The sequence below is a fragment of the Zingiber officinale genome, chromosome 4A (genome assembly GCF_018446385.1).
Source record: "Zingiber officinale cultivar Zhangliang chromosome 4A, Zo_v1.1, whole genome shotgun sequence".
Lineage (NCBI taxonomy): Eukaryota > Viridiplantae > Streptophyta > Magnoliopsida > Zingiberales > Zingiberaceae > Zingiber > Zingiber officinale.
The window spans coordinates 48,329,792-48,342,160 of NC_055992.1; the positions used below are offsets into that span (position 1 = coordinate 48,329,792).

Genomic DNA, 12,369 nt, shown 5'->3' on the forward strand with positions numbered 1-12,369 from the left:
TGATTAATCCATCCATCCAGCTCATCCAACGAACTAGTGGTCTGAAGGCTTTCAGGTTTCATTTCTAAACAAGAAATCAAATCATCAAACTAGTGACTTGGAGTCATCTTCAATGGTGATTAAATTGTGATTGCACGTGTGTGCACAAATCAAACCATCAAACTAATGAACTAGGACTTGGAATCATCTTCAATGGTGACTAAATTGTGATTATACAGAACAAATAGAGTTCTTTGACAATGAAAATTTATATTGAATCTAATTGTGCACCATCTTCAAGAACTCTACAAACATCAGACATGATAGGAAAGACAATTCTGTTTGAAAAAATTAAAAAGAATATTGGTCTCTACTATCATGCACCAGTTATGGTCCAATTTTTGCATCATATTTGGTCTGATTTAGGCAGGATACAGATTTCAGCCAAGTTATACATAATAAACTTTATTCGTATTCAATATAGTACCTTTCACCATCAGGATGTGTAATTACAATGTCTAAGTCGCCACAAGATGCTTTCCCACGTCTATATGATCCTCCACAAACAATAATCATCTGCAACGTCAAAATGCTTCACTTAGGAATGAATATTACCTAAAATTGAAGAGTGAATATAACCTACGACTGTGATATAGTGCCACCACTAGACAATCATTTCCAATTGAAGACCCTACCAAACCTAGGACTTGATCAGCTCTCATATTAACTATAACACCCTAAGCATATAAGAGAACAATTAACTTGACAAGTCCAACATTCATCTAGAATGATTAGGCAGTTGAGAAAGAATAAATCCAAGTCTAGACCCACCTCATTATGTCACAACTTCTCAAATTGGAGTGTTTGTCTAGTAATACAACATCTTCATCAGATTTTTGTATTTTATAAAATTTAAAAACAAGAGGGAAAAACCATCACTGAAGTAATGATGAAAAAGGCACGCACACTAACTCCATAACATAATTTAATAAAACTCTTTTGGTTGTTTATTGTGGGAAACATGACCATGTATATTCCTAAAAATTAGGTTGAAAATATTTGATATATTATGAGATATGATAGCTTTATAATATCAAGTTTCCATAAAAGATTACTTAATTTTTTAGAAAAATCTTTGTATTGGGATGATTAGTTTATTTTGAAAAGGAATAATAAATTGTGTTATCAATCTATAAAAAGGCGATATAATCTCATATATTGGAGAAATTTTGAATTACTACAATTTTCTTCATAGTCTCATAGCAAGGTATTTTGTATAACCCACCTCGGTATTTGCGATCTTCTCATAAATATGATTATGAAGCTCCTCACTTAAAGTATGTATTTCATCAAGATAGACTACTTAGTATCAAAATAATTTTCCAAAATTTCAGTCATTAATGCTATGATTTCTTCCATATCAAGTTCACCTCTTTGGTTGCAATTTCTGTTGTATTTCTTAGTTGCAATTTCTAAATAATTTTCCTATATTTCTGATGTTAATGCTAGGATTTCTTCCATATCAAGTTTTAATTCCTTGGTTGCAATTTTTGTTATTTGTCCTTCAGTTGATACAATAGATGTTTTAAGTTTTAATTTCTTAGTTGTAATTTTTAAATAATTTTCCAATATTTCTGAAGTTAATGCTAGGATTTCTTCCATATCAAGTTTTAATTCCTTGGTTGCAATTTCTGTTATTTGTTCTTCCGTTGATACAATAGATGATTTAAGTTTTAATTTCTTAGTTGCAATTTCTAAATAATTTTCCAAAACCAGCCTATAGAGAAATTTGAAGAACTTCCAAAGATGGAACTCAACTAAAATTTAGAAGAAAACATAGCAGTAGCACCAAGATAACAAAATTTGATAACTAAACCATTGGTTGCAAATGAACAATGTTTCTTGAGGCAGTTTTTTTTAAAGTAGAGCATTAAGAAGTATCAGCAGTTTATATAACCATACATGGAAATAAAGCTTTATCAACATTCCATTGTCTCTTGCTTGTCCATCTACGTTCGCCCCCAGGGCGTAGCGCAGACGGTGGGCGCATGGTATCTCTGGCGTAATGGCCAGGGGTCGATTCTCAGGAACTGACGACCTGGGGTTTACCCCGCCATGCGCCTATGGCCTGTGTACCTGCATGAACCTCCCTCCATATCCGTGGGGCCGGCACTAGGGGGGCCGCTAAGGTAGCGGATCTACCTTTGCTTGTCCATCTACGTTCTATTCATTCTTCTGCCAATTTCATCCTACTAGTCAATAATAACAATAGTTTTGTTCATAATTCATCTCACTTTCACTGACATAAATATCATTGGAAGAATTTATGGAGCGGTTGGTTCTAAGCACTGACATGTATGTCATATCTGTACCTTCAATGTTGTTTTCCTCATATTATGGATGCCAAGACTTCACATGAACACACAAAATTGTCGATACAATGTTAGACATATTACATGCTCCATGATCCAACAAAGAGGATTCTAAATTAGGAAATATTTATTTTCAGACAAAACTTCATTCTTGTAGAGATACAAATAGGCATATCAACACAAATTAAATACACACTAAATGTTAAGTATCAAATATGCTCACCCCAGGCAGAAGTTCCTGACCAGCTTTTTGTAAAAGCATCTCCATATCTTTAACCTAGATAAAAAAAAAAAAATCATGAGAAAAAGTTAGGTCTAAAAATCAGAAAACTTATAAATTTAGCACCTCATGCCGTGGAATTCTTTTCTTGATGTCATCAAAATACTTCAAACCTATCTTCTGGGCAGTTGACAAGGAATCATCTTGTTTTAGATCATCAAGTGTATGATGTCCCTTTTCATATAATTTAAGAGCTGTCACAGGACCTATACCCCAAACTTCCCCAAAGAGACTCACTGTTTTAACCTTCAACATAAATAGGAAAAAATGCAATGAATAAAAATAAGCTAGCAAATAACAAAAAGGGCATAGAGAAACACCAGAACAGACTAACAGAGATTATCAGATGCTATCTCAAATTTGATTCTTCAACTCGAAAGATCAATGTCAATGCAAGCATGACTTTAGGCTTTCATGATAAGCAACTTGTCATGCAGCAACTCAGTTAGTCAAAATCACATAGAAGGATGGTGTTTAAATGTCAAAATTAACCAGATCTTAATAGCTTAAAGAGAGGTTTTGTGTATTTAATCTAAGATGAGAGAAAAGTAAACTAAAACTTATATAAGAGTTGAAAATTTTATATACATCAATATTTCCACCCAAGCAATTTGGTATACGAATAACTATCTTTCTTGATTACAGGTGAAAAAGATCATGCAAGTATTTTATGCACCTACAGAGGACTGAAAAGATATGAAAGCTACTTTTTTTCTACTTTCTAATTAAAAACTTCTATCATTTCCACTATAATATGGAGATATAAGGTACTGTTCACATTTAATTGTCCAAATTTGGAGATTCAAAGTTTTTAATATTTAGTAATATAGGATGGAGGCAAGGAAGGGGAGCCTTAGCCAATAGTAACTTAAGTTACTATCACGGAAATAGTCTCTTGCAAAAATACAAGGTAAGGATACGTATAATAGACCCAATGTAATCCAGCCCTTCCTAGGACTCCGCACTGGTGGGAACTTTTGTGCACTGGGCTGTCTTTTTTTATAGGATGGAGGCAAGGTCATTTTTTGCTCTATTGAATTTGCCCATTCATTACATGAATGATTTGACTGGAAAAGAACTTCTACTTGTAATACATCATTCCCTATGTTGGAAGAAAATGCAATAAAGTTCAGTAGGTGCTTACTTGTGTAACTTTCTAGGGGCATCAAAGGCTAAAAGGAATTGTTAGTCAAGCATGCATATAAACAGAACACAAGGTTGAGCTTAGGACTATACTCATGACATTACCTTCTCATCATTCTCAAAATGCTCCAATTTAGATAATTTCCCAGTAGACAATATTTCATGAATCTGCATACACAATTTGTTAACTTATTCATGGAAATACAAATAAATTAATAGAATAAAACAGAAATGTAATACAACCATGAAACTATCACAAGGGTAAATCAACAGCGATTTTTGACAATAAATATGAACATTTATCTACAACTAAAAATCAAATATCACATTAAAATATACAAGTCACCATCTCTTATCTTTGATACTTTTCTTTGACATCAAGCACACATTTGATTCATGTCACAATTTGTTCTCCATTAACAAGTCTTTCTCAATCCCTGAACAGTTCCTCCTTTCTCTTGACCTTGGCAACCATGACTCCCAAACTTAGGTTCCCCACCTTCCCAGCTGCACCATGGGATTTTGCAGCATATTCCCTAACACAAACGATCAACAGGCAGGGAGCTAGAAAGAACATACAAGATCAATGGGAGGTTGGAGAATACCCAAGAACGAACTGTCTAATAAGAACTTGTGAGTAAGGAAGAACACATCATAAATGGATGGGGGACACAAGGAATAGGATTACTTTTTTAAATATAAAAATTAATTACAATAATAAGTAATTGATATTATTAATTTAATTAAATAAGTATTGAAATTGTATTGATACAACATGATATATACTAATATATCATTTCAATCAGAAAAATTTTTCAGCACGACCCAAAATTTTAAACTTTGCTAAGTCAACCTATAATATATTTATTTATCCCACTATATTGGCGTCAAAATAGTATCTTACATCTATTCCTCATCTATATTTTTCTTGAAAAGCATCATTTTGTATAACAGTCTCCATGTTGGTTATTGTTTCCATCAATTTTTAGATGTTAAAAATGGTTTTTTATTTTGTGCCTTGGTATCAGTTGGTTTATTTTGATATAACTATGCCTAATAAAAGATACCTTTTCTACTTTGCTGATTTAAATTGTCTCCATGCAAATGCTCATTCCATTACTACTATGTGGACATTGGTCTGTCTCACGTGACTAGTTATATCTATTTTGTTACTTTGAATTGTGAAGCGACAACACCAGCCTTATACATATGAATATCATGAAGCATAATTATGATGGAAAATATCTCCTTAAAACTTGTTTGTCTAGATGGATAAGTTAAAGGATGGATGAATGGGTGGAAGGATGGAACTCATATGTTGATCCTTTCAATCCTTCATTTGAAAGGGAAAACAATTATGTACGATAATTTGAAGGATAAAGATTTTGAGTTATCCCTTATTTTTGGCCCATTAAAATTGGTGAACCATAGGAGAGTTGGATGAGGGCAAGATATTCAGTATTGAGCCATGCCTGTCAACATGGGCTGAATTTGCTGTTGTGACTCCCAGCAACCTCGCAAGGTCACGGAGGCTGAATTATTTCATATATGACATCTATACTAAAATCTTAGGAACAATGACTACTATATATCATATAATAATCATTAGATATTTAATTCTTAATCATATAATGTAATATATAAATAATGACATATTTATTATTATAATATCAAATAAATAATAAAAAATTATAACCAATACTAAAATCATATTTTTAATATAAATTACTAAATAACACTACATTATTAATCTTTTTTAATAAAAGTGTTTTTATTTAATATTCAATAAAACGAAGGACAAGTGTGTAAATGATTGTTGATCAAAATTTTCATTGTCTCTCAATCCACAATATTCTCACTTGATCAATAATGAACGAGAAAGATGGGTGAGCTATCCAGTCTAACAAGGATGCAAGATTGAGAAAGATGGGTGAGCTATCCAGTCTAACAAGGATGCAAGATTGAACATAAGATCCTTGATTTGGTAGTTAATCTTAATTTGTGGCAAGGCTAAACAATTCAAGAGAGTGACAAAGACTCTATTTCATGGGCAACTAAGAATCAAAGCTCACATAAAAGAGAAAGACTTAGATTGGTAAGTCTTCCTATGCAATCTCAATTTGACAATTTTAATTTAATTTCATTAATTTTCACTCTCAATTAGATACACCAAAGTTAGGTCAATTTTTTAATGTAATCTAACTAATTTCTAACTATGTTCTTGGATTCTCTAGTTTTTTTTCAAAAGAAAAAAAGAAAATTCTCCAAACATCAGTTTCTTGAAAAAAAAAAATCAAGCTATCTTAGTTGACCAAATTTTATATGGATTTAACTTATCTACCCATACAACAATTTATTAGAAAAAATTCTCGCACTTAGATGTCCTAGATAGTCGCCACTATATATATATATAAAGTGAACTAATTAGATTGTATTTTCTCTCTAATGAAATGACAATCAATTTCTATATATTTTATCCTCCTGGAATTCAAGATTTTAGGCTATATGCATCGCACTCTGATTGTTACAATAAATTTTCCTTGGTTCTACTTAACCTAAGTCCATGGTTCTATATTTTGCCACCATGGTTCTATATTTTGCCTCTATATTCAACTTGGCCACCATTGTTTTCTTCTATTTTTCTAGGAAATAAAGTTCCCTCTTGAGAGGACCCAAAAAATAGATGTAATTTTATCCATAGAGGACCATGCCAATCTACATTAGAGTACCTCCACAATCTAAAAATATTCAGGATCATGAAACAAAATAATTTTTTTTCTTCTTTCCTGAGCTTTTTTAGGTAACATAGAAACCTCATTATCTAGAGACAAAATTTCAATTTCTCTAAAAACTAACTCATCAGACTAACTACAAATGAAAGGTCAGATCTAGCGATTTCAATTTCCCCATCAGCCTCTCATATTTTAGGGTGAACTAATGGCTCTCTCAATCCTAGTACAAATCTGATGTTATGATCCATGAGAATATCTACAGGTTTAGTCCCTAGCATGTCAACCTTTTTCACCATATCAAGTGTTGGTGCGGGAAGCATCCGACGATCGAACCTGTGTTTTGATTATGTCAAAGGGTTCAAAATTAGGATGTCTTGTTATCTAACAAAGTTTAATGAATTTGCAGGAAAGTCCTAAGTGTACTAAGGCAAAAGTCCTAGCTGCGGTTAGGCAGGTAGAAAACCCTAGGGGGCGGTAACCATAGGTGTGAAGACCCGATTTTGGACATGGTGATGGACACTAGTGGACATAAATTTAAAGGTTAAGTTAGGTTCAACTCCTATAAATCTTAATACCATAAAAATTGAACCCAAGTTTATGATTACTTTGTGTTATGTGTCGGTTTGCATCTTAAGGATTTCGAATGTTGGGTCTAGTTACTCGTATGTTTCTTCTATGCTCTTCATCATGATAATTTAATGAGTCAGATGTGGAGCTCTTATCTATCTGTGATTTCATTGCGGTTCACAATTTTATCACGTTTGGTGGCTAAAAATTATTGCTAGATGGTTACCTTAGTCTGTGTATGGATTTACATTGCCTTCGTGTATAAAACCTAGAGGGTCGCATGCATAGCACATAGAAATAAACAATGGCATTGGAAACTAGTCGAGATCAAGATCAAATATGGATTTATTTGATACAAAGAAGGGAGAATTCGAATAGCCATAATCATGATGATTAATGGAGAATTCGAAAAGTCATCATAATGTTAATTAATAGAGAAGTTGAAGGGTCATCATAATGAAGGTCATAAATGAAGAATTTATAGAGCCTATAACTCTTCATCTTCTTAATTAATGAAGATCATAAATGATGAATTAATTGAGACTTTAACCCTTCGTATTCCTTGGAGGCTATAAGTAGCCATCCTCGGAAAGACTCAAAGGTGAATTCCTTCTCTCCGAGTCTCCCTCGTCAGATTCTTCTTTGCTTTCTTCTACCGGAAGAGATCGGTAGTGCTTACAAGACTTTGTCGATCCAAAAGGCTAGCACCTAACGGATCGTATCAGGTTCAAGTCTTGTAAAATTTCTATCCAAAGCCAAAGAAATTGACGTTAAGTGGGCTTTTCGTTTCGAGTATAACTGCAGAATATGTTTACATTTCATCATTTTATATTGTAAATTCATTTCTTTTTATTCCAAGATGCACTGTTATGACTCAAGTTAGATATGGTAAAGGGAATTTCTGAAAGTATGATAAGATATAGTTTGCACAATTTTGTACGTCTCCCTTATTCTTATATAAGAGAACTAGAGTACTTATCCTCCATTGATCAGGCATTTTTTTCGTTTTTAACATGATATTGAAAACGAAAAAAATGTCTCGATCAGAGGATAAGACTCAGTCTCAGAGACATAAAATGTGAGATATATAAAATCAGGACTATGTGATAAACTAACAAGTAATAATAAACTTTGGGAAAAATAATAGAAAAAGATTAGGGAGACTTGTAAAATCAATTTGGGTTCGTGCACGAGAAGGTGACGATAGAAGTTATACATCTTCTTAGACAATTAATTGAAAAATATCGAAAAGGAAAAATTCATCACTTACATCGACAATCGTCTTGAGAGAAGAATTCCCTATGGAGAAATTAGAGATAAAAGAGGTGTTAGAACATATATAACTAACTATATGTGAAGGATGTACGAGACTATGAAGAGTAAATAGAGTGAGTAAAACATTTCAATAAAGATAGTAAGCGTTACATCAGGATCATCTAAGTCCCTCTTTTTACACTAATTATGAATGAACTCACTCCAAGACATTCAAGACACATCAGACACAGTGTGTTCTATTGGTAAGATGATATTATTTTGGTAGATGAGACATATGAAGGAGTAAATGCTAAGCTAGAATCTTGGAGGGAAACACTAGAAGGGAAAGGTTTTAAGCTTAGTAGATTAAAGACAGAATATATGGAATTTAAGTTTAGCAATATTAGAAGTAATGAAACAATTGTTAAGATAGGAGAGGACGAGTTGCCTAGAACCGAGAGATTTAAATATTTAGGATCATTTTTACAAAATAAGGGAGCGATTGAGAGAGATGTCTTACATAGAATACAAGCAGGATGGGTGAAATGGAGGGGAGCGTCGAGTGTTTTATGTGACCGTAAAGTACCTCTTAAACTTAAAGGTAAGTTCTATAAAACCGCAATTAGACCTGCTATGTTATATGGAGCTGAATGTTCGTCTATGACTTGTATTACGCGAGAAGATGAGAGTTGCAGAAATGAGGATGTTAAGGTGGATGTGTGGACATACGAAGATGGACAAAATAAGAAATGAGAGCATTAGAGAGAAAGTCGGAGTTACATCTATTGAGGAAAAACTCCGAGAGACACGTTTAAGATGGTACGGACATGTACTTAGACGACCAATAAATGCTCCAGTTAGGCAATGTGAAACTATGATAAACATGCATATCAAACGAGGAAGAGGAAGACCAAAAAAGACTTGGTTAGCAACAATAAAACAAGATAAAATTTATTTAAATATAGATGATGATATAATAGGAGATAGAGCTCAATGGCGTAAAAGGATTCATACAGCCGACCCCACCTAGTGGGAAAAGGTTTGGTTGTTGTTGTTGTTGTTGTATGATAAGATATGACAAGTTATGACCCTGATGCGGTGGGTAATAATAATCGATATATGGCCCTGATGCGATGGGTAATAATAACCGATATATGGCCTCACCCTTAGAGGAATTACATATAGGAGACTGATCAGTAAAAGGAAATTTCCGAAAACATGATAAGATATGCCCTGATGTGGTGGGTAATAATAACCGATATATGACCTCACCCCTTAAAGGAATTATATATAGGGGACTGATCAGTAATACCATGGAAAAATAAGACGATTAACAGTGTCTTTTATTAAGTGCTATGTTTTTTATTAAGTTATATTTTTGTCATGAATTCTGAATGTCTTGCTAAAAGTATATGGTTTCGATTAAGTTATGTTTCTATCATGTTTCATGAAATATGTTTTCGTCATGAATTCCGAATATTTTGCTATATTTTGTATTTTGTCGTGCTATGCTCGATCGATCCCACTTACAGAGTGTTTTCACAAGCACTCACCCCCCTACTCTCAACCCCAGATAAAGACGAGGAACAAGTAGAGAAGGAGGAGCAAGAGATGTTTTGGGGCTGGTAATGAAGTCATGTCCAAGTGATTCGTCCTTTTAGTTCATGTTATCTTTATTTGTACGCTTTCGCTTTTGGATTATAAAGACAATATTTTCGTTATATTATTAATGGTTTGGTATGCACTTTATGATGTTTGTTGTTTTCGAGTATTTATATTCGCGAGCAACGCCGGTGTCACCCACCTAGGTCACAGGACGTGACATTGAAGTGGTATCAAAGTCAGGTTTTTAATCCGGTTGGGACGTTTTGTACGCAAATCTAACGAAGTTGGATTTTCGACAAATAGCTAGTGCCCTCCAAAATGGCTAACTAGCAAAAATCACGATCCCATCCTCGTGATGCATGCCATTTTTCTACCGAATTCCATCGTTTAGACCTCCGAAATCATGTTTTTGCCATTTCAGGAAGGTTTTCAGTTGTCTATACATGCTCGTAAGAAAGTCAAAATCTGATTTCGTCATTACTTAAGCAATTATCTTTAAACTATCATGAACCATGACTCATCCAATTTTAGGAAATGGCTGATAGACTCGTCTGGAACAACCGTAACCCCAACTACGCCAACCACAATAACAATGAAGATGCAAACCCTCCCCTAGGAGTTAGCCTCAGCCGAGAAAATTTAATGGCCATCACTACCATCGTAACAGCCACCCTCCAAGGCTTAGCAACCCCAAGTGAACAAAGGCTAAAATGGCCCAACCTATGAAGTGGCCCGTCCAAAGGACCCTCTTTCACTTTGCTCTCCTAAAGCATTGAGTCATGTCCTACTTGTAACTTCAGATATCTTGGAGAATGTCATAGGATCTCCGGTGCATGTTTCAACTGTGGAAGATGGGACACCGAATTGCGAATTGTCCCGAACCCAAGAAACAAGGGGCGATATCAAATTCTGTTGCAGTCCTAAATAAACCAAAGGAGAATAAGCCAAATGCTCGGGTGTTCTCTATGACTCAAGAAGAGGTGGACAACGCAAGCGATGTGGTGGCAGGTACCATTCTAATCAACAAAATGACTGCCTATATATTGTTTGACTATGATGTCACTCATTCTTTTATATCTAAAAGAGTCACTATGAAGTTAGGACTTAGAGCTGAAATACTTAGTGAACCATATAGAGTAGCTACGCCCACTAATAAGGTCATCGAAACTCATAAGTTGCATCGAAGTTGTCAGGTCAGTATTGATAATCATACATTCGAAGCTAATCTGATTCAACTAAACGATGTCATCCTTGGAATGGATTGGTTGACCAAGAACCACGCATTAGTGGATTGCCACAAGAAGAGCATCAAACTTCGGACTTCAAGCCAAGAAGAAATCATCTACCATGGCAAGGCCAAGGAAAAGAGATTACTCCTATCCGCATCTCAGACTTGGAATGCCATGAGGAGCGGTGATGAAATCTATCTAGCTATGATAAGTAAGGTGGAAGAGAAGACCAAGGCCAGGTTAGAAGAAATTCTAGTCGTTCAAGACTTCCCAGATGTATTTCCCGAGGAACTACCTGGCACAGTTCCAGACCATGAAGTAGACTTTGAAATTAATTTGGCACCGGGTGCGACGCCGATATCAAAGGCACCCTACCGAATGGCCCTAACAGAACTCAAAGAACTAAAAGAACAACTTTAAGAGTTGTTAAACAAAAAGCAAATCAGACCGAGCACATCTCCATGGGGAGCCCTAGTCTTATTTGTGAAGAAGAAAGATGGGAGTATGAGATTGTGTATCGATTACCGGGAATTGAATAAAATCACAATTAAGAATAAGTACCCCCTTCCAAGGATAGATGACCTCTTCGACCAACTTAAAGGAGCTGCAGTGTTCTCCAAACTCGATTTAAGGTCAAGCTATCACCAGCTGAAGGTTAAGGCCGAAGATATACCAAAGACGGCTTTCAGAACCAGGTATGGACACTACGAGTTCATGGTAATGTCATTCGGCTTAACCAATGCCCCGGCAGCATTCATGAATCTCATGAATAGAGTGTTCAGACCATATCTTGATAAATTTGTGGTGGTGTTTATCGACGACATCCTCGTATATTCACCTAGTGAAGAAGACCACAAAGAGCACCTTCGCCTTACCCTCCAGACACTGAGGAATAAGGAATTATATGCCAAATTCAAGAAGTGTGAACTTTGGTTAAAAAGTGTCACCTTCTTGGGTCATATAATCTCCGAAGCAAGCGTTTCTGTAGATCCCAAGAAAGTGGAAGCAATTTTAGACTAGTCAAGACTAAAGAAAGTAACAGAGATTCGAAGCTTTTTGGGGCTAGCTGGCTATTATCGAAAATTCGTTGAAGGATTTTCCTCGATAGCTATACCTCTCACCAAGCTCACACAGAAGAACTCCAAATTTAACTGGAGTGATGAATGTGAGAAGAGCTTTGTAACCTTGAAGGAAAGGCTTGCATCTAC

At 34.9% G+C, this 12,369-nt stretch overlaps 1 protein-coding gene across 5 annotated transcripts in view; it reads right to left on the bottom strand.

Moving 5' to 3' along the window:
- LOC121969904 (DNA polymerase lambda-like) overlaps nt 1-12,369 on the bottom strand; it is a 96,918-nt gene that overhangs the window by 41,058 nt on the left and 43,491 nt on the right. For all 5 annotated transcript variants that reach the window (XM_042520223.1, XM_042520221.1, XM_042520222.1 and 2 more), the window contains 4 exons: nt 3,880-3,942; nt 2,698-2,877; nt 2,575-2,628; nt 467-555 (listed from right to left, as the gene is read on the bottom strand). In XM_042520223.1, coding sequence (XP_042376157.1) covers nt 467-555; nt 2,575-2,628; nt 2,698-2,877; nt 3,880-3,942 — 386 coding nt within the window. The remainder of the gene's footprint in view (nt 1-466; nt 556-2,574; nt 2,629-2,697; nt 2,878-3,879; nt 3,943-12,369) is intronic.